The 21,860-nt window shown below is 44.9% G+C and overlaps 1 protein-coding gene and 1 non-coding gene across 2 annotated transcripts in view; both read right to left on the bottom strand.

Moving 5' to 3' along the window:
- PPARGC1B (PPARG coactivator 1 beta) overlaps nt 1-21,860 on the bottom strand; it is a 151,487-nt gene that overhangs the window by 22,689 nt on the left and 106,938 nt on the right. The window contains exons 2-5 of the mRNA XM_075344637.1: nt 19,934-20,101; nt 13,647-13,841; nt 9,135-9,251; nt 5,660-6,713 (exon numbers count right to left, since the gene is read on the bottom strand). Coding sequence (XP_075200752.1) covers nt 5,660-6,713; nt 9,135-9,251; nt 13,647-13,841; nt 19,934-20,101 — 1,534 coding nt within the window. The remainder of the gene's footprint in view (nt 1-5,659; nt 6,714-9,134; nt 9,252-13,646; nt 13,842-19,933; nt 20,102-21,860) is intronic.
- Nucleotides 4,731-4,843, bottom strand: LOC142304880 (small nucleolar RNA SNORA26). The gene has a single exon (XR_012753524.1). It is a non-coding gene; the product is annotated as a small nucleolar RNA SNORA26 (small nucleolar RNA).

The raw sequence follows: 21,860 nt of genomic DNA, 5'->3' as shown, positions 1-21,860 counted from the left end.
TGTGACTGACCCCGAAGAAGAGATTGCACCCCTGCCTGCAGAGAAAGCTGTTTGTCCAGCGGTAGCATGACTACCGCTGACTGAGTATGAAACTCCATCCCAAGGTACGTCAGTGATTGGGTCGGTGTCAACTTGGATTTTGGAAAGTTGATGATCCATCCGAACTGCTGGAGAGTCGCCAGAGCGACGGAAAGGCTGTTTTGACACGCCAACTGAGAGGGTGCCCTGACCAGAAGATCGTCTAAGTAGGGAATCACCGAGTGTCCCTGAGAGTGTAGGACCGCCACAACAGATCCCATGACCTTGGTGAACACCCGTGGGGCTGTCGCCAGGCCGAAAGGCAATGCCACGAACTGAAGGTGTTCGTCCCTGATGGCGAAGCGCAAAAAGCGTTGATGTTCGGGTGCGATCGGCACATGGAGATAAGCATCCTTGATGTCAATCGATGCTAGGAAGTCTCCTTGTGACATTGAAGCGATGACAGAGCGGAGAGATTCCATCCGAAACCGTCTGGTGCTCACATGTCTGTTGAGTAGTTTGAGGTCCAGAACGGGACGGAACGAGCCGTCCTTCTTTGGCACCACAAACAAGTTGGAGTAAAAGCCGCGACCATGTTCCTGGAGGGGAACAGGGATCACAACTCCTTCTGTTTTCAGAGCGTTCACCGCCTGAAAAAGTGCATCGGCTCGCTCGGGGGGCGGAGATGTTCTGAAGAAACGAGTCGGAGGACGAGAGCTGAACTCTATCCTGTAACCGTGAGACAGAATGTCTCTCACCCATTGGTCTTGAACATGTGGCCACCAGGCGTCGCAAAAGCGGGAGAGCCTGCCACCGACCGAGGATGCGGTTCGGGGATGCCGAGAGTCATGAGGAGGCCGCCTTGGAAGCAGTGCCTCCTGCGGCCTTTTGGGGGCGTGACTTAGCCCGCCACGCATATGAGTTCCTCTGGCCTTTCTCCGGCCTGCTGGACGAAGAGGATTGGGGCTTGGCGGAGGGACGAAAGGACCGAAACCTCGATTGTATCTGTCGTTGCTGAGGTCTCTTTGGTTTGGACTGGGGTAAGGAGGAGTCCTTTCCCTTAGATTCCTTAATAATCTCATCCAATCGTTCGCCAAACAATCGGTCGCCAGCAAACGGCAAACCGGTTAAGAACCTCTTGGAAGCAGAGTCTGCCTTCCATTCGCGCAGCCACATGGCCCTGCGGACTGCCACAGAGTTAGCAGATGCCACCGCTGTACGGCTAGCAGAGTCTAAAACTGCGTTCATGGCGTAGGAAGAAAAAACTGACGCCTGGGAAGTCAAAGACGTAACCTGCGGAGCAGAATTACGTGTAACCGCATTAATCTCAGCCAGACAAGCTGAGATAGCTTGTAGTGCCCACACGGCTGCAAAGGCCGGGGCAAAAGACGCGCCCGTGGCTTCATAGATGGATTTCATCAGGAGCTCTATCTGCCTGTCAGTGGCATCCTTTAGCGATGATCCATCTGCAACCGATACCACAGATCTAGCCGTCAATCTAGAGACTGGGGGATCCACCTTGGGACATTGAGCCCAACCCTTAACAACGTCAGAAAGGAAGGGATAACGTGTGTCAGTAAGGCGCTTAGTAAAGCGCTTGTCCGGAACCGCTCTGGGCTTCTGGACAGCATCTCTGAAGTTAGAGTGATCGAAAAACGCACTCAGTGTACGTTTAGGGAACCGAAACTGGTGTTTCTCCTGCTGAGAAGTCGACTCCTCTACAGGTGGCGGTGGGGGAGAGATATCTAACACCTGGTTGATGGATGAGATAAGATCATTTACTATGGCGTCCCCTTCAGGTGTATCAAGATTGAGGGCAACGTCAGTGTCAGAGCCCTAAGCTGCGACGTCCGCCTCGTCCTCCAGAGAGTCCTCACGCTGGGAACCTGAGCAGCGTGAAGAAGTCGGGGAAGATTCCCAGCGTGTCCGCTTAGCCGGTCTGGGACTGTGGTCCGGGCCGGAGTCCTCCACGTGAGACCTAGGGCCCCCCCTGGGAACGTGCTGCGGCGCGGGCAGAGAGGGGCCTGGGGGTGAAGATCCAACAGGGCCCGGGGCCTGTGTAGGGACCGGTCTGGACTGCAAAGCTTCAAGCAGCTTGGCAGACCATTTGTCCATAGACTGAGCCGTGGATTGTGAGAGTGACTCAGAGTTTTTCAGCAAAAACTGCAAACTCTGTCCCTGCCGCCTGGACAGGGGGAGCAAGGGATTCTACCTGAGCCGAGGGGCCCACTAGTGACCGAGGCTCCGGTTGTGGAAGCAAAACAGGGGTTGAGCATTGCTCACAGTGAGGGTAGGTGGAACCCGCAGGTAACTTAGCCGCACAAGAGGTACAGGTCGCAAAATAACCCTGTGTCTTGGCACCCTTGCTCCTTGTGGACGACATGCTGTTGTCTCCTAGGAGAGTGATCACTGAGGGTATATGGGAAGGGTATACAGCCCGACCGAACAGAAATATATAAATATATATAGTATCTATTCCGGCACCCTATGGGGACCAGCACCGGGTGACCGGTGTGGCTTACCGACCGCTAAAAAGCGGAGTGTGTGTCCTCCAGATTCCCTGCCTTAGGTCTCCCAGCGTTGCAGAGCTCTTTCCAGGAAATCTTCCACAGGCAGAATGCCAAAGAAATGGCTGCCGGAGCTCTCAGGGGAGGAGAGGAGCCGTGGGCGGCGTTAGAAAAGTGCGGGAATCTGGAGTCCCCACAGTGATCAGTGAGGGGGGGAGGAACATACAGGATGCCCTGGCCCTCACAGCCGACGTCAGGTCGGCAGTCCCGCCCTTATCCCTGATAGACAGGCCCGGGGGCGGGAGTTTTGCTACTAGGCCGCAATTGAAGCCGGGGACTAAATTTAATACCGCGGCCGACAAACAGGCGCGGTCGGCGCGGAAGTCCGCCGGCCGTCACAAATAAGCAGCTGCTGCAGCGTCCGGGATGAAGGCGCTCCATGCACATCCCCCATGGGGGTACAGAGTACCTTAGTGATGCAGGGCCCGGTCCCTGAGGATAAACAAACTCCTGTCCGACAGATTCCCCCAGGGGCTGCGGAGGGAGCACGGTCCCAGTGACTGGATGACCGCTCAGGATCCCACTTCTCCCAGAGCCTCTAAGGGATGGTGAAGGAGACGGCATGAGGCTCCTGCCTTTGTACCCGCAATGGGTACCTCAACCTTAACAGCACCGCCGACATAGTGGGGTGAGAAGGGAACATGCCGGGGGCCCCGTGGGGGCCCACTTTTCTTCCAATCGATATAACTAAAATGAGATGATGAGTGGATGTGTGCCTCCTTCCACACAAAGCTTAAAACTGATGAGCCCGTGATGCACGGGAGGGTGTATAGGCAGAGGGGAGGGGTTACACTCTTTAAAGTGTAATACTTTGTGTGGCCTCCGGAGGCAGAAGCTATACACCCAATTGTCTGGGTCTCCCAATGGAGCGACAAAGAAAAGGGATATCCACTTATAGAAATCTCCATTCCACTGGGCTTTACTCATCCTCCCCAGGTCCAAAGCTGAGTCTACGCCACTGTTTCCCATGTCTGTTACTATCTGTAGTCAATAAGTGATCTCAGCGACTCGAAGGGTACCGTCACACTTTAGCGACGCTGCAGCGATCCCACCAGCGATCTGACCTGGTCAGGATCGCTGGTGCATCGCTACATGGTCGCTGGTGAGCTGTCAATCAGGCAGATCTCACCAGCGACCAGCCCCCAGCGACGCGTGTAAGCGATGCTGCGCTTAGTAACTAAGGTAAATATCGGGTAACCAAGCGCTTGGTTACCCGATATTTACCTTGGTTACCAGCGCACACCGTTTAGCGCTGGCTCCCTGCACTCGTAGCCAGAGTACACATCGGGTTATTAAGCAAATTATTTACCCAGTGTGTACTCCGGCTATGTGTGCAGGGAGCAGGGAGCCGGCACTGACAGCCTGAGAGCGGAGGACCTTAGTAACCAAGGTAAATATCGGGTAACCAAGCAAAGCACTTCACTTGGTTACACGATATTTACCTTGGTTACAGCTTACCGCAGGCTGCCAGACGCCGGCTCCCTGCACATTCAGATCGTTGCTCTCTCGCTGTCACATACAGCGATGTGTGCTTCACAGCGGGAGAGCAACGTCCAAAAAATGAACCAGAGCAGTGTGTAACGAGCAGCGATTTCACAGCACGGGCCAGATCGCTGCTCAGTGTCACACACAGCGAGATCGCTAATGAGGTCACTGCTGCATCACAAAAAAACGTGACTCAGCAGCGATCTCGCTACGTGAGAAGTACCCCTAAGTGGCTTGTGCCATCTACAAGGTGAGAGCTGCCGGAGCTCATTATTGACTGATCACTATCTACCTGACATCAGAGATGCAGACAAAAACAGACATCCGAAGCAGTGTCAGAGACTCAGTTCTGAACCTGGGGAGGGTGAGTAGAGAACAGCTTGTTTTTTTTGTTTTTTTTTGAGGGGGGGGGTTTATACAAACTGTGCCCGTTGAAAGGAAATTTCTGAAAGTAGATAACACCTTTAAATAGCAGGTTCAGCTACACTTTTCTAAGATGGAACATCATGAATAGCAATTACTTTAAATATGATTTACAAGTGAATAAGGACTAAATTTTACATTCAGTTCCAAAGTGGAAGCTCCCAGATTCCTCAGGAGAAAGCCATACAGGATTACAATCATCCTTGTAGGAAATCGGTCACCAGGTGTGAAACAATGCAGTGTTGCTCCCGACAGGATACAAAGCAAAAACATTTTTACCTTGAGTTTTAGAGAGCTTTTATATACCCCCCTGTGATGGCCACTTAAAGAATATGTCTTGAAGTGGGCAAAGCTAGAAAAAGGGGACCTTAGTGGCATTTTATAGCAAAAGCCAGTCTGTAAATTGTTGAAAGTTGTCAGTCAGGAGATGGATACAAATATAGGTTTTCAAAGCATTAGATATACAATGGATCACTTTGAAGATGGTCATGAAAAAGTAGCTTACACTTGGCACAACAATGACATTGCCTAGCATTGGTCACCCTTAAAAAATTGCTGAATTTTTTTCTAGGAGGCTGTCAAGAGGCCTTACAGCAACGTTAAAGGAGCTGCAAGAATTTATGCCAAGTATTGGCTCTGTGGTGTATGTAGGAACACACTCCTATATTCTTTATATGCCTGTCCTGTAGGGTAGGGTGGCAAGATGGAAGCCTTTTCTCACAAAGAAAAACATCCAAGCCCAGTTATATTTTGTCAAGACCTCCATGGAATCTGCCAGAAAAAATGTGGGAAAATGTGTTATGATGAGACCAAGACTGAACTTTAAGGCCTTACTTCTAAAAGATATGTTTGGCATATGACCAAAAAAACACCATACCCACAGTAAAGCAAAGTGGAGGCAGCAATCAATGGCTGTCAGTCGATTAATCCCCACCAGTTGCATAGGCAGTGTCACTCATCACTCAGTCAGATTGAGTGGAAAATGATGCTTTCTTGTTCACATCTGTATCTAAGAGGCCTAGTCCTCTGAAGGCTTAAGTTTATCAACTTATCCATTCTGCTCTTAGTGAAATAGGTGCTATGGAAAACCAAATCACATTTTGGTGCAATCAGTCATCTCTAAACCCTTGGATTACAGCACATCACAGCTTTCAGATCTGTCTTACCTTGCGGATGACACTGTTGGTTGGCAATGTCAAGGTGTGCTTTTAGGGCATCACTCTGAAGGATGTCTAAATCCAGTAGAGCTCTGTCCAGTTCTGTTTGGCCATTTGTTTCATTTGATTCTCCAACTTCTATTTCAGCAACCTGCTCTTCATCAACAAAAGGTTCCACTGTCAAACAGAGGTTCTGCACTCCCGGGAGCTGGCTGTCAGCATCTGTCCGTGCTATATATGTCTGTGGAGAGGCTTCACTAAACCAGAACTCTGGATTTAGTCTGCTTGAACGTCTCACATAAACAGAGCATTCCTGTTTAAAAGCAGATTTATTGGTCACCTGCTCTTGAACAGTATGTGCTGGGCTTCCAGAACCTGCTCCCATATATCGACCCTCTTTCCTGAGAGCCAGATATGGCTTTTCAGTTTTCTCCAACTCTGTTTTAATCCCCTTCCCTAACCCCCCTTCTATTTTATCTTGTGGCAGACAGCTATAAGATAAATTTGAGAATGCTGCATATACTGGCTGTGCCAGCCGATATGGCTTGCTCACGTCCTCAGAAATGTCTCTCGCTAAGAGTTCTTTCAATATTGAGGATCCAGACCGGGCTCGCTTTGCCCTTTCAAGCATGCCCAATGCAAGACAGTTCCCCTTGGCATTTTCCAAGATCACTTTGCTTCCACAATTATGCAAAGATTGTGTGGAATTGCTTTTAGTTCTCTTTAAGAGACTGTTAGATTGCTGGTGTTTCTCATCACTATGATGCTTTTTGAGTGGAAGGCAGTAGGTGTGCATATACCGGATGAGGTCTACCACCGCTTGTTTTTCCTTCTCACAGGTGAACTGTGGATCTTGACCCTGTAAAGCATACAATGGCGTGGAGCTCCCAGACTCATCTTCACTGGGCTCCTCTTCCTTCAGATAAATTTCTCCGTTATTGCTTTCATCCTTAACTTCAGGCTGAGGGACACACGTGGGTGATACCAAATGTCTTTGTAGTTCAGTACAGCTTCTGCCCTGTGCTTGAGGAATGCCAGTCAGCCTTTCTATTGGACTCTCCACCTGCAAGACAGATTTCATTATTACAGCAATGATCGAATATGACCAGAATGTTTAGCCACAAATGGTTGCAACTCTCCAAAGTGTATCCAAACTGCTATGTTGGCTGGATGGGCCCACTTTCCAAAGTGTATCTAAACTGTTATATCGGCCGGACACGCCCACTCTCCATAATGTTATATTTGCTGAATACTTTAATACATGACTGTAGAAACTGCTCAAATAATTATTGCATAGGACAACACTAATATCTGAACTAGAGTGGGTGCATAGAAGAGCAACCAAGGTTATAAAAGGAATGGGGGGAATGCAATACCAAGATAGGTTATTAAACTTGGGGTTATTCAGTTTGGCAAAACGAAGGCTTAGGGATTATCTTATTTGAATGTACAAATATATGAGGGGACCGTACAGAGCTCTCTCTAATGATCTTTTAACACCTAGGCCTGCAACGTGGACAAGGGGCATCCACTATGGTTAGAGGAAAAGAGGTTTAATCATAATCACAGATGCAGATTCTTTACTGTAAGAGCAGTAAAGGGTGCTTTAAATGCTGCGGCATCGCTACCGATATATCATCGGGGTCACGTCATTAGTGACGCACATCCGGCGCCGGTAGCGACATCGCAGCGTGCGACACCAAGGAGCGACAATCAACGATCGCGAAATCGTTCTAAAACGGTGATCGTTGACACGTCACTCCTTTCCTTAATATCGCTGCTGCCACAGGTACGATGTTGTTCGTCGTTCCTGCAGCATCACACATCGCTACGTGTGACACCGCAGGAACGACGAACATCTACTTACCTGCGTCCATCGGCAATGCGGAAGGAAGGTGGTGGGCGGGATGTTACGTCCCACTAATCTCCGCCCCTCCGCTTCTATTGGGCGACCGCTTAGTGACGCCGAACGCACCTCCCCCTTGAAGGAGGGATTGTTCGGCGGTCACAGCGACGTGCCTGACAAGGTATGTTCGTGTGACGCTGCCGTAGCAATAATGTTCGCTACGGCAGCGAGCACCAAATGTCGACGGGGGCGGGTGCTATCGCGCACGACACCGCTAGCAATGTCGCAGCATGTAAAGCACCCTTTAGACTATGGAACTTTCTACCACATAATGGTGTAATGGTTGATTCACTATTTAAATTTAAGAGAGGCCTGGATGCCTTTCTTAAAATAAACTATTACTGGTTATGTGGACTAGATTGTCTGATGGGGCGTTGATCCAGGGAACAAGTCTGATTGCTGTATGTGGAGTCGGGAAGAATTTTTTTGCCCTAATATGGCGCTTACTGTCTGCTCCATGGGGTTTTTTGCCTTCCTCTAGATCAACATGTTACGTTAGGTCATGTGTTGAATTTGATGGACTTAAATCTACCTTCAACGGTATGAAACTATCTGTACAGAAAGGACTACAGATACTGTCTTTTCCCAAAAGTTTTCATATATTAAAAGGGGCTGCATAGTGCTGCTGACAACCCCACTTATCAGTCACAACACCTGCATGAGCTAGTTGCACAGCGCATTGTAGAGACTCCACATTGTCTATGGTTTAGTACACCGAATTGTGGGAATTAATGTAGGAACCCAACAGACTTATGACTGAGCCTATAGGGGGATTTACACATTGCGATCTCGCTAGCGAGATCGCAAGCGAGCGTACCCGCCCCCGTCGGTTGTGCGACACGGGCAAATTGCTTACCCCCGTCACACGCACTTACCTATCTTGCGACGTCGCTCTGGCCGGCGAACCGTCTCTTTTCTAAGGGGGCGGGTCGTGCAGCATCACAGCGATGTCACACGGCAGCCGTCCAATAGAAGTGGAGGGGCGGAGATGAGCGGGACGTAACTTCCCGCCCACCTCTTTCCTTCTGCATTGGCGGTGGAGGCAGGTAAGGAGATGTTCGTCGCTCCTGCGGTGTCACACATAACGATGTGTGCTGCCGCAGGAACGAGGAATAACATCGCTAATTAGAAGAGAACGATTTTTTGTTTTAGGACGACCTCTCCGCGGCAAACGATTTTGGCCGCTTTTGCGAACGTTTTAAGTCGCACATAAGTGTCACACACTGCGATATCGTTAATGACGTCGGATGTGCGTCACAAACAATGTGACCCCGACGATAAATCATTAACGATATAGTAGCGTGTAAAGCCCGCTTAAATACTGCTCTGTGCATGAAGCTCATGCAGGAGCGAAGCACTTCTGAGTGGTGTTTTGACCAACTGGAGAGGGTCTCAGGACCACCAATGATCAGCCACACTATGCAGCACCTGTCATGGATAAAAACTTTAAAAAATGACAGTTACACTTTAGGAATGGTTATACACACAGGTTGCCTACAGTGATACATACAAAGAGATAAAAACCTCTAATACACCATCTAACTGCCTACATTAATAAGAGTAAAAGGATGACTTTACCTTCAAACACTGCCGCTGAAGACGGACCTTTGAGCTTCCTTGATGTCGAGAGCTGTTCTCATTGTGTGCATCAGAGCCTGTGGGCGTCTGTGCAGGAGAAAGAAGCAACTTCTTAAGCTGTAAAACATGAAGTGAAGACACATCAGAGACCATACATTGAAAATGAGAAGAGCTTAAGTACATGTTATAAACGTGGCTCTAAAATACTGTCATGGCTTTAGTTACATAACTGCACTATAGACTCCTGTGATCATAGAATAAGAAAAGTCAACTGCTCGCTAGTAGTCAGATATTAATACGTGAAAATGATATTGTTTCATTTAGGTCGCTCATACATATATAATTTTACAATTAGTAAGTTAGCAGTGGGCTGTTTATTTTTAAAGGGGTGTTCCATTTCCCATCCTAGCCATTCAGCCCTTAGATGTTTCTGAACCTTGGACCAGTTGTGGCCGCCACAGAGAGACCAATATTGTCATTTTTGCCAGTAATGGCTGAGAAGGACATATACCTTTCACGCTGTCTAAGATCCCCTTTGAAATAAAGTATAAATGAATATTCTGAAAAAAAGAGTTTGCAACACCCCGAAATGTCTGTTTTAGTCAATGTATTAATTAAGAATTCCGGAGCATCCCTTACAGTAACTGTGTATTGTGCTAGTCCGCTGTCATTCCTACAAGATATTTATGAATGTATTGACAAATTGGGGGTTCGCGCTAATAGCACACACAAATAGGTGGTAAAAGCCAGATGTTAATTTATTCATACATTTCACGTGGAATAATTGAGGAACCACACAACATAGAAAGGAATAGAAGTGACAAATCATCCAAGTATTAATCCACACTTCTTTTTATATATATAACGCAAACTTTCCATCTATAAGATCAAACAATCTGAATGCTAAAATAGATGCTGCACAAATGGGGAGCACAGCATCCATTAAGCATATATGTCATTTGTAAGCGCCTAATAAATGATCCTTTTCGCCAGCCTGCTCATCTGTGTAATAAGTGTTATATTACTTGCATGCACCAACAGCTAGCACAATTTTATCTTCTTGGAAAATAGGAAATATCCTTATTGCACCCTAAAGTTTAACCCCATGCAGTAAAATATAGGCCCCTGCTGTGCAGTTCATGAGATCACATATACAGTGCCTTGGAAAAGTATTCACACCATGTGAACATTTCCACATTTTTTTCACATTATACCCACCAACAAATAGATTATATTGGGATTTTATCTATAATACCATCACAAAGTAGCAAGTATTTGTGAAGTGTAAAGAAAATTATACATGGTTTTCTAAATATTTAAAATCTAAATCTAAAAATTGTCACGTACATTTGTATTTAGCGCCCTGAATCAATACTCTGTAGGACCACCTGTCACTGCAAATACTGCTGCAAGTCTTTTAGGGGATGTCTCTAGTCCTGAATCAATACTTTGTAGGTCCACCTGTCACTGCAAATACAGCAGCAAGTATTTTAGGGGATGTTTGTAGTCCTGAATAAATACTCTGTAGGACCACCTGTCACTGCAAATACTACTGTAAGTCTTTTAGGGGATGTCTCTAGTCATGAATCAATACTTTGTAGGTCCACCAGTCACTGCAAATACAGCAGCAAGTATTTTAGGGGATGTTTGTAGTCCTGAATAAATACTCTGTAGGACCACCTGTCACTGCAAATACTACTGTAAGTCTTTTAGGGGATGTCTCTAGTCCTGAATCAATACTTTGTAGGTCCACCTGTCACTGCAAATACTGCAGCAAGTCTTTTGGGGGATGTCTAGCAGCTTTACACATCTAAAGGCTGAAATTTTGCCAATTCTACTTTGTAGCTCTAGTCCATTGAGATTGGATGGAGGTGTCTGTGAACAGCAATTATCAAGTCTTACCACAGATTCTCAATGAGATTTAGATCTGGACTGTGAGTGGGCTATTCACAAACGTGAATCTAAACCATTCCATTGTGGCAGTGTGTTTAGGGCAGCTGTCCTGCTGGAAGATGAACCTATATCCCAGTCTCAAGTCTTTCGCACCCTCTAACAGGTTTTCCTCCATGATTGCTCTGTATTTAGCTTCATCCATCTTCCCAACAACTCGGACCAGCGTCCCTGTCCCTGCTGGAGAAAAGCCTCCCCACAAAATAGGATGCTGCGACCACCATGTTTGACAGTGGGGATGGTGTTTTCTGGGTGATTTGCAGTGTTAGTTTTCTGCCACACAGTGTTTTGAATTTAGACCAAAGAGTTCTACTTTGGTCTCACATGACCACAGCACCTTCTACATGCTAGCTGTGGCCCCTACATGGCTTTAAAATGTCTTTATTCTTTCATAAAGGACAGACTTGAGGAGTATATGACTAAGGTTAGAGTCATATTACAGTTTTAAAAAAAAAAAAAAAAATTGTCCCATTCTCATCTCAAAAAGTGGGACGATTTATTTCTCACTTCCATATACAATCTATTAATCATTTACAGGAGTATCTAGTTTCCCATGTTATAGAATTATAATGTATCCTTAAAAATAAGATGCTATATCGTGGTTCTGTGTGGCATCTGATTTTTTTCTCACACCCATATAATTGAATGTGTGAGTCTCATCCAATTTCAGAGTCAAACTGCAGCATGCTGCAATTTTTTCTCATGCAAAATCAGTATGAGAAAAAAAAACAAAAACGTTTATCAGCAGGGCCTCAATGAATAACACTGGTCCAGTACAATACCCTTTTTTTTTTATCGCTTTGCACAGTTCAATTTATACAGTGGTGTAATTGTCCTGTGGACAGATTCTCCCACCTGCGCTGTGGATCTGCAGCTCCTTCAGAGTAACCATGGGCCTCTTGGCTGCTTCTCTAATTAGTGCTCTCCATGCTTGGGATGTCAGTTCAGATAGACGGTCATGTCTAGTTGTGCCATACTCCTAATTTTTGATGAAGGATTGAACCATGCTTTGTGAGATGTTCAGAGCTTGGAATATTTATTTCTTAGAAACTAATCCTGCTTTATTTTTCTCTACAACTTTTTTCCTAACCTGTCTGGTGTGTTCATTGGCTTCAAAGAGGCTTTTTGATTCCTAATGTTCTCAAACCTCTGAGGTCTTCACAGAACAGCTGTAGTTATATAGAGAATAAATTACACACAGGTGGCCTCAATTTACTAATTAGGTGACTCTGAAGGCAAATGCTCCTTCAGGATTTAATTTAGGGATATCAGTCAGACTACAGGGGCTGGAATGTAAATAAACGTCACAATTTTCAGATTAATTCGAGTTTAGAAATATTTAGAAAGCCATGTATCATTTTCTTTACACTTCACAAATACTTGCTACTTGGTGTTGGTATATTACATAAAATCCCCCAAAAATATATTAAACTCTATGGTTGTAATGTGAAAAAAATGTGGAAGTGTTCACAGGGTATCAAATATATATGTTTATGTATTTATATTACTAATTACAAATGCCTTATTTAAAAAAAAAAAAAAAAAAAGTTAAAAAGAAAAACTTTTCGCCTCTGTTGACTTTGCCTTATGGTTTCGGTCATAAGAGAAAACTATAATAGAGTGATTGACAGTGCCTACAAAGCAAATGTGAATGTAGCCTTAGGCCCTGCTCACATATTTATACTGTCTATATCCTTAAAAAAAAAAAAAAAAATCAGAATAAAAAAAGCAAAATACATTTATAAATAATTAGTGACAGTATCCATTGGATACAAGCGTAGCTCAATAGTCTACCACACTACTTAAACATATATATGCGGATTGTCGACACAATGTGAAAAGGGCCTCATGCTAGCTTGATCGAAAAAATTAGCCATATCCCCCCATTTTAATCAATCCGTATAGCTATTTTAACACGACTGCTTATAATGTGTCCCCGTAAGGTTTAACTTAGCCTTGTCATAATGAAAAGACAGCTATAATGGAGAAATTTAATTGTTGCATTTATTCCGCACTTAAATTGAATTCATTAAAGACTTGAATTTAAGGGAAGAGAATAATAGAACTATTAATTATATTCAATAGAAGCAGTCTTTTTAATATTACTCAGAAACACAACCACAATGATTATATTGGGAGAATGTAATAAAAAAAACAAAATAATAAAATCTGTAAGCGGCATGGCTCTCAGGTTTATGACATGATTACAGCTTTCTAGTATTACATGTAACTGGACAGTATAAACTTCTTTAGTGTTTATCTCCAAATTACATTTATTTCCTGCAAATAAAATATCATGTCATACATATAATTCCAGCAGCCACTTCTAGGGTATTTGAAGCATGCCTCGTGTGTCAACATGTGAACTGCACCTTAACAAGAAATGATCTGGATCCTGGATACTAGTAAGAACATATTACACAAACAACATATGGATGAGTTTTGTATATTTTTAAAGCCTTAAATGAAAAAATTCAGACCTTTGGTGCCTATCATACCCATGCAGGCGGCTATTCAGGGCCTCATCCATTTCCACTTTAAACAGTAGGAAGTGATTCTTACTATAGACAGCTCATCTTCAGTTTCTAGACCCTTAGGGAACTCAGCTGGGCGGCTGTGTTTTGGCGAAAGGGCAGGTACGGGGTAGAAGTCCCCATCTCCAGAGGATATGAAGGCTGAGAAGTTGATATCATCCTCCTGAAAATCATCTAGTGTCTGTGTGAGGGCCGCCAGTAAGGCCTCATTTTCCCCATCAATCTGAAAAGAGAAATGGTGACATCAATAGATAGCTAAACAGACGGATAAGTAGAACGATAGATAGACAGTTAAATATGAAGGATAGAGTTATAGATATATAGAAGGATAGATAAATAGCAAGGAGAGATAGAGCGACAGATAAGTAGAAGGATCGATAGATAGGAAGGAGAGATAATGATATAGATAAGTAGAAAGGATAAATAGAGAGCTAGATAAGTAGAAGAATAGATTAATAGGAATAGACAGATAAATAGGAAGGATAGATAAAAATATAGATAAGTAGAAGGATAGATAAATAGGAAGGATAAATAGAGAGATCGATAAATAGGAAGGATATATAGAGATTTAGATAAGTAGAAGGATACATAGAGATATAGATAAGTAGGGTAGATAGAGATATAGATAGTTGGATGGATAGATAGATAGATAAATAGATAGGATAGATGAATAGAAGGGTGGACAGACAGACAGTATAATTATTTGTGCCTGACTTATTAAAGGAGTACTGCTAGTCACAGTTGTACAATACAATACAATAGACTTAAAACAATATAAAATCCTATAAATAAGTCTGTGTGTTTCACCATAAGGGACCCCATGTATCAAAAAAAACAACAAACAAATTATCTTTTGGTAATGGATATAGCAGATCTATTAAGAAATGAAATGGTTGTGGTACACTTCGTCAGACCCACTCCTTTAATCTCCGCATTAGAATGCAAAAAGCAGACTACAGCTAATCAAATGTTCTTCTAGCATATATTGTCCGGCTTCGTTAACACCATCTCATTTCTTTTTCAAAACCTACTCAAGACTATAGTCATAGATCCATCCATGTAATATCTACAGTCAGTTTAAGGATCGCCAAGAAACAAACATATTAAAGCCAATTAAACGTTACTATTATGTATTCCCGATTAAGTGACCAAGCTTACAAAAAATCACTCAATATCAGCGCCATTTATATTTACAGCTAAAGACGTGCTCTAATGAGAGGAATAAGCTACTGGATGACACCTCATCTTTCTTGAGAACAAAAGGATGTGCATGTTGAAAGCAATATGTCCAATCCTTATTACCCCTGACATCTGCATTATTAGTTGGTTAGCCAGTTCTGCCAAATTCGACAGGCTCAGCCAGCGTATATCTGATGTGTGGTCCCCTTAAGCGTATGGACAAGATGGGAGGAGTTTATCAACTGACATCAAGCCAAAAATGCCATGCTTTTTAGCCTAATCTAATCTTTCAAGCACAAATGCAGATAGAAATACGAAGGCTCAGATACATAAAGACTAACGTTTTGCATGCCAGCCATAATGGAGTATGCGGTAGAGAAAGATGCGCTAAATTCATAAAAAGCCATGCGCATCTTTCAGCTGCTGCCCAGAGACAGAAATGTAAGACAACAAGTGATGACTTTGTCAAGTATCCTTGGCCACATCCCATCCCAACAGAGCTCTGCCCACTTCTCAATATAGTGCGCTGAGCTGGTGAGGCGTAAAAATAAATGTGTGTGTATGGCGGAAAGGGCAGCCAGGAGAGACAGCTATCTGGCATGTGTGTGTATGAGAAAAAGGGCAGCCAGGAGAGACAGCTATCTGGCATGTGTGTGTATGAGGAAAAGGGCAGCCAGGAAAGACAGCTATCTGGCATGTGTGTGTATGAGAAAAAGGGCAGCCAGGAGAGACAGCTATCTGGCATGTATGGGTATGAGGAAAGGGGTGGTTAGGAGAGACAGCTATATGACATGTATGGGTATGATGAAAGGGGCAGTCAGGAGAGACAGCTATCTGGCATGTATGGGTATGAGGAAAGGGGTGGCCAGGAGAGACAGCTATATGACATGTATGGGTATGAGGGAAGGAGCAGGCAGGAGAGACAGCTATCTGGCATGTGTGTGTATGAGGAAAGGGGCGGTCAGGAGAGACAGCTATCTGGCATGTATGGGTATGGGGGAAGGAGCAGGCAGGAGAGAGATAGCTATCTGGCATGTATGGGTATGAGGAAAGGGGCGGTCAGGAGAGACAGCTATCTGGCATGTATGGGTATGAGGAAAGGGGCAGTCAGGAGAGACAGCTATCTGGCATGTGTGTGTATGAGGAAAGGGGCGGTTAGGAGAGACAGCTATCTGGCATGTGTGTGTATGAGGAAAGGGGCGGTCAGGAGAGACAGCTATCTAGCATGTGTGTATAAGGGAATGGTCGGGCAGAATAGACAGCTACCTGGCATCTGTGCGTATGAGGAAAGGGGCGGTCAGGAGAGACAGCTATCTGGCATGTGTGTGTATGAGGAAAGGGGCGGTCAGGAGAGACAGCTATCTAGCATGTGTGTATAAGGGAATGGTCGGGCAGAATAGACAGCTACCTGGCATCTGTGCGTATGAGGAAAGGGGCGGTCAGGAGAGACAGCTATCTGGCATGTATGGGTATGAGGGAAGGAGCAGGCAGGAGAGACCGCTATCTAGCATGTGTGTATGAGGGAATGGTCAGGCAGAATAGACAACTACCTGGCATCTGGCGGTATGAGGGAAGGAGCGGTCAGGAGAGACAGCTATCTGGCATGTAGGGTCACCTTTAACAAACGTTTCTCAGTAACTGTAGACTAAACCCTTCTCGTCATCAAGTCTTGTCCTACGCATCTTCAATATTGCTGCATAATAATACTAGCCTGAAGGTGATAATTTGCATTGCTCTCCGCTTCTAATTTGCGTTGGTTATATTTCTGTTCTGACTACTCCCCAATATTAATGGTTTATATTCAATAAAAGGAACAATTTATAAAAGGGAAGAGAAAATCTAAACTTCACTCATGTTTAGAGATGGCTCCACACTATGGTCAGAACACTTTAATAATGAAAAAATCAATATCTACAATGCACCACTGTGGGGATTTATTCCTAAAAAGAGACGTTTGACCTCCTCTAGAGATTTATAGGTTGTTGGTATTAGACATTCTGTCATACAGTGTGTTAGCTCATGAAAAATAGGGACTGAAAACTGCTCTGAAACAAGCAGTGCACTTATATTTTATGGGAACTTGCAGACCATTTCATGTTTATGTCTCCCAGTACCCAAATGAGTCCTGTAAAGCAGATCCAGGGTTTAGCGAGAGATCGAGATGCAATTGATTTGATTATTCCACAAAGAGGAAAAGCTTTCCGCTTCTTTGGCAGTTTCATTGCAAAATCTAAGCCATTTCCAAAGTCTGATGCGTGTGCTTGCTGTAACCTGCTGGTAACCTGGCTCCCAAATCCCCTTAGTCTTCTTACAGACTTTGCTGCAGTCTCCGAGACATCGGAGGTGTTTAAACCCAAACTCCCAAACATCCTGTACGGTGCATTTCACAGATCCTCAGAGAATCTAAATCCATGCTGACAAACGAAGGCCTTAAATTTAGGTGGAAAATACATTTAAGAGTCCTCGGTGTAATAGCAACCTAACGATGGAAAAAAACTAATTGGTTGGGAAGAAAAGAAAATGAAATGGTATGCTTGTTATGATATGCTTTGTAACGATTGCTCCAAATCACTGGCCCTTGTAAAAATGGTAGCAATCAGCTGAAAAGTGAGCCGAAAAATCTCCTGGGGACAGACAATAAGCAATCTGTGTGTGGGCTGAATGATCATGTCAAGGATTGTTCATCCTCATAAGGCCTTAATTGAGCGCCCATCAACTTATATTGTTCAATGGCATTCATTATGGACAAAAACCTGCCATTGTAAACATGCCTAAATAATAATGGTGAAGTGTGGAAAACTGATCATTACAGTAGCCTCTTGGTGTTCCCATAACCAATCCATGACTATATCTTAAGCCTGCTTTACACATTGCAATTTCGCATACGATATCGTATGCGATTTGCAACGCCCCCATCATATGTGTGGCACGTTCAATTTGTTGAACGTGCCGCACAAACGAATAACCCTCGCCACACGTACTTACCCGTCCATACGACCTCGATGTGGGCGGCGAACGTCCACTTCCTGGAGTGGGAGGGATGTTCGGTGTCACATCAACGTCACGCGGCAGCTGGCCAATAGAAGCGGAGGGGCGGAGCTGAGCGGGACGTAAACATCCCGCTCACCTCCTTCCTTCCGCATTGTGGGCCGGGAGCCGCAGGACGTACCCGTGTTTCCCCGAAAGTAAGACCGTGTCTTACATTCTTTTTACCCCCAAAAGTGCCACTATGTCTTACTTTCGGGGTATGTCTTATATTGGAAAAAATCCCACAGCAATCGCAGCAAGTCTCCATGCAATGTACCGTATGGGGACTTGCCGCGATTGCGCCCTAAGTGTACCGCAAGTTAAGGAAACTTAACCACCAGCGGCTGCACATGAGGGCACTGAGGCTGCGTGATTTTGTATGTTGTCCATGGTCCTGATGGAGCACGGACAACATTACTGCAACATTTCAACATTTCTCGGTAGCCGAGCGTTCAGCTGAGCGCCCGACCGCCGGCATGTGTCAGCTCTCAGCTGAGCGCTCAGCCGCCGGCATGTCAGGGAGTTCAGCTGAGCGCCAGACCGCCGGCATGTGTCAGCTCTCAACTGAGCGCTGAGCCGCCGGCATGTTAGGGCGCTCAGCTGAGCGGTCGGCCGCCGGCAAGTCAGGGCGCTCAGCTGAGCGGTCGGCCGCCGGCAAGTCAGGGCGCTCAGCTGAGCGGTCGGCCGCCGGCATGTCAGGGCGCTCAGCTGAGCGCTCTGCCGTCGGCATGTCAGGGCGCTCAGCTGAGCGCTCAGCTGAGCGCTCGGCCGCTGTAACTGTACTGTAAAGAAGAAAAAAAATAAATAAATAAATAAATTTTTACTACGTCTTACTTTCGGGGTACGTCTTACATTAGCCGACCCCCCCAAAACCCCCACTACGTCTTACTATCGGGGGTGTCTTACTATCTGGGAAACACGGTAGGTAAGATCTATTCATCGTTCCCGGGGTGTCACACACTGCGATGTGTACTACCCCGGGTACGATGAACAATTGACGTGCAATTCTAGAGAAAGGTACGATGTGTATGCGATGAACGTTTTACCGTTCAATCGCAATTGCACGTACCTGTCACACACTGCAATGTACCTTACGATGCCGGATGTGCGGGCAGAGCTGAGCGGGACGTAAACATCCCGCCCACCTCCTTCCTTCCGCATTGTGGGCCGGGAGCCGCAGGACGTAGGTAAGATCTATTCATCGTTCCCGGGGTGTCACATACTGCGATGTGTGCTACCCCGGGTACGATGAACAATCTGACGTGCAATTCTAGAGAAAGGTACGATGTGTATTTGATGAACGTTTTACCGTTCAATCGCAATTGCACGTACCTGTCACACACTGCAATGTACCTTACGATGCCGGATGTGCGTCACTTACGACATGACCCCGCCGACACATCGTAAGATACATTGCAGCGTGTAAAGCAGGCTTAAGGCCTCTTTCACATGTCCGTGAAAAACCACAGATGTGTAAAAGGTGCGTATGGCCCTCCGTGCGCCGTGATTTTGGCACATGAGTGTTCTCCGTGTGCTATCCGTGATAATACATGGATAACAGGAACTTTATGCTCACCTGTCCCTGGCGCTGCTGTCCGTGGTGCTGATGTCTTCCGCTCTGCAGTCTCCAGCCCTGCTGACTCCCCTCTGCTGCAGTGAATATGCGATGAGGATAATGAGAGGAGGTTGGAAATAAGTGACAGCAGCGGCAGAGACAGTAGCACTGGAGAAAGTGAGTGTAGAAATTAATTTTCACAGAAATGTGGTTTTCTCCGGTACGTGTCACACTGATGTCACACGGATCACATCCGTGCGGTCCGTGTGACACCCTTGCTGCTGGAGAAAAACAAACCTGTCTACACGTGAAGCACACGGACACATGTATGCTCCACATGGACACACTGTCCATGGGAAAACACACACGTGTGCACAGACCCATTGATTTTAATGGATCTACGTGTGTCAGTGTCTCCGGTACATGTGAAAACGGACGTCACACGTACCGGGGACATGGATGTGTAAAGGGGGCCTAAGCTGTAGTTGTGTTAACCATATATCTTTCCAATGAACTATGTAGCATAAATGGATATTTAAAAAGTCAGTATTCACCTGAAATAGCTCAGAGTCATCGGTGCTGTACTGGCTGGACTCATTCTCCGACTGATCATTACACCACTGTAACTCATTAAAGCAGCTGTTCGTGTCAAAATCACTGGCATCCAACTGTGACAGATCGATCTCGGGGAAGTCCAGCGACAGAGACTCCTCACCGGGCTCCTAAAAGAGAAGCAAAGGACATATGAAGATAAACAAAATGACTTGCACTACAGGGCATTAGGAAAATCCCACTATTGGCAGTGCAAATTAATAGCTTTGGAAGCCTCCAACATCTAGCAAAGAAAAAATATATAGGTTCCAAAAGTCAAGCCTGCAATTTGAAAGCTTAAATGACCTGAAAAGCTGTTGGGTACATATTACGCCATAGTGAGGAGCATGAACATTATTTTCTGCCAATTCCTCCCTAGAAATCGGGCAAAAGTTGACAATGTTTTGCTGTGAAGTTGTAGATCGAAAGAAAGAAAAGCAAACCTGCCATGCTGGGCACACTATGTAATGTAAACTTGTTAACACACATTAAGTTAACGATGACAAACCTACCTTTTTGGATGGGATATACAGAGCAGACCATCTAATATATATGGGGTATCTTCTCATTCATGGCTGACTCTAGTGTTCATGCATATTTGGGGGTAAGATTTGGATGGATAGCAGTCTAAATTGTATGGCCAACTGCAAGCGACAGTCCACTCTGGCACTCAAAAGAGATTATACAATTTGTCATATACAGTCACTAGGGATAATCGAATACCTCAAATATTTGGCTTTGCGAATATTTTCCAAATAGGTCGCCGCTATTCGACTATTTGCGAATATTCGATGCACAATGTAAGTCTATGAGAAACCCAAATAACAATTCTGAACTATACGGGTTTCCCATAGACTTGCATTGCGCATCGAATATTCGCATAGCGGCGACCTATTCGTAAAATATTCACAAAGCCGAATATTCATCCCTAACAGCCAGCTCCCTGGTACCCTTTTTCTGCCTCTTACTGTCTCCTGTCCTGAGATTAATGTTCCGGTCCTCCTGCATCCAATATTGCAGAGACATAAAGAGTAATGGCTCAAGCTTACCACTGTGCTCCCAATTGCCAGGCATTTTAGATGGAGGAAGGCCAGAACACTGGTTTTAGCAGAGGTGGCAGTGTGAGGCAAAGAGACACATGACAATAGTATAGTCATTGCTAGGTGCCACAGTGGACAGACAATTTAACTCTAATAGTAAATTCTGTAGTTGCCAGGGCATAAAGGCTCAAAGTGCATACATGGTCAATTAGTTATTCTGGGTTACCAGACTGGGAACATTGTATGCCATCTATTCCCAGCATTAAAATAGAAAACTATTCCAAACACTGGAAGACCATTCTTTGACATTTGTCGGCATATCAAATTGCACACAACCTAACAGCATTTCACTAAATGACCACTAAGGAAACCTAATGCTAGCCACAGATACACAGAATTTGACCAACACTACCCTTCCCATGCAGGCAAGATAAAACCCCATGATCACTAAAGCAGCAACGCTTTGACTGTGGCTTCTCTGTAGTAACAAAGTTCATGGACCCAACGGTGGTTTCTTCATGTGACATATAAAAAGACACGCAAATATCTATCTAAAAGTCTGCCTCTATTTTAGGCCTAATTACAGAATCCCTCTCTGCGAGAGAACGTGAGATAGAATAATGGTCAGTGCTTGATGCAAGGCTTATCTTTTTAGTAGGCTAATAGGTAACGTTTTACACCCAGCAATATGATCTTGGTTTTATTCACTTTCCCATCTCTTGCTAAATATTGTACATTTTAAATGAATTTGTGCCAAGATAAGAAAACAAATTTGATTTCAGCAAAGCTAAGAAAAAAAAATGACATTGAAGATCAATTAAAATTAGGTTTGTCCTTTCACATTAGATCA

Source organism: Anomaloglossus baeobatrachus, chromosome 4 (assembly GCF_048569485.1).
Source record: "Anomaloglossus baeobatrachus isolate aAnoBae1 chromosome 4, aAnoBae1.hap1, whole genome shotgun sequence".
Lineage (NCBI taxonomy): Eukaryota > Metazoa > Chordata > Amphibia > Anura > Aromobatidae > Anomaloglossus > Anomaloglossus baeobatrachus.
The sequence above is the reverse complement of the archived record's forward strand: the minus strand, read 5'-3'. Positions and strand labels throughout refer to the sequence as shown.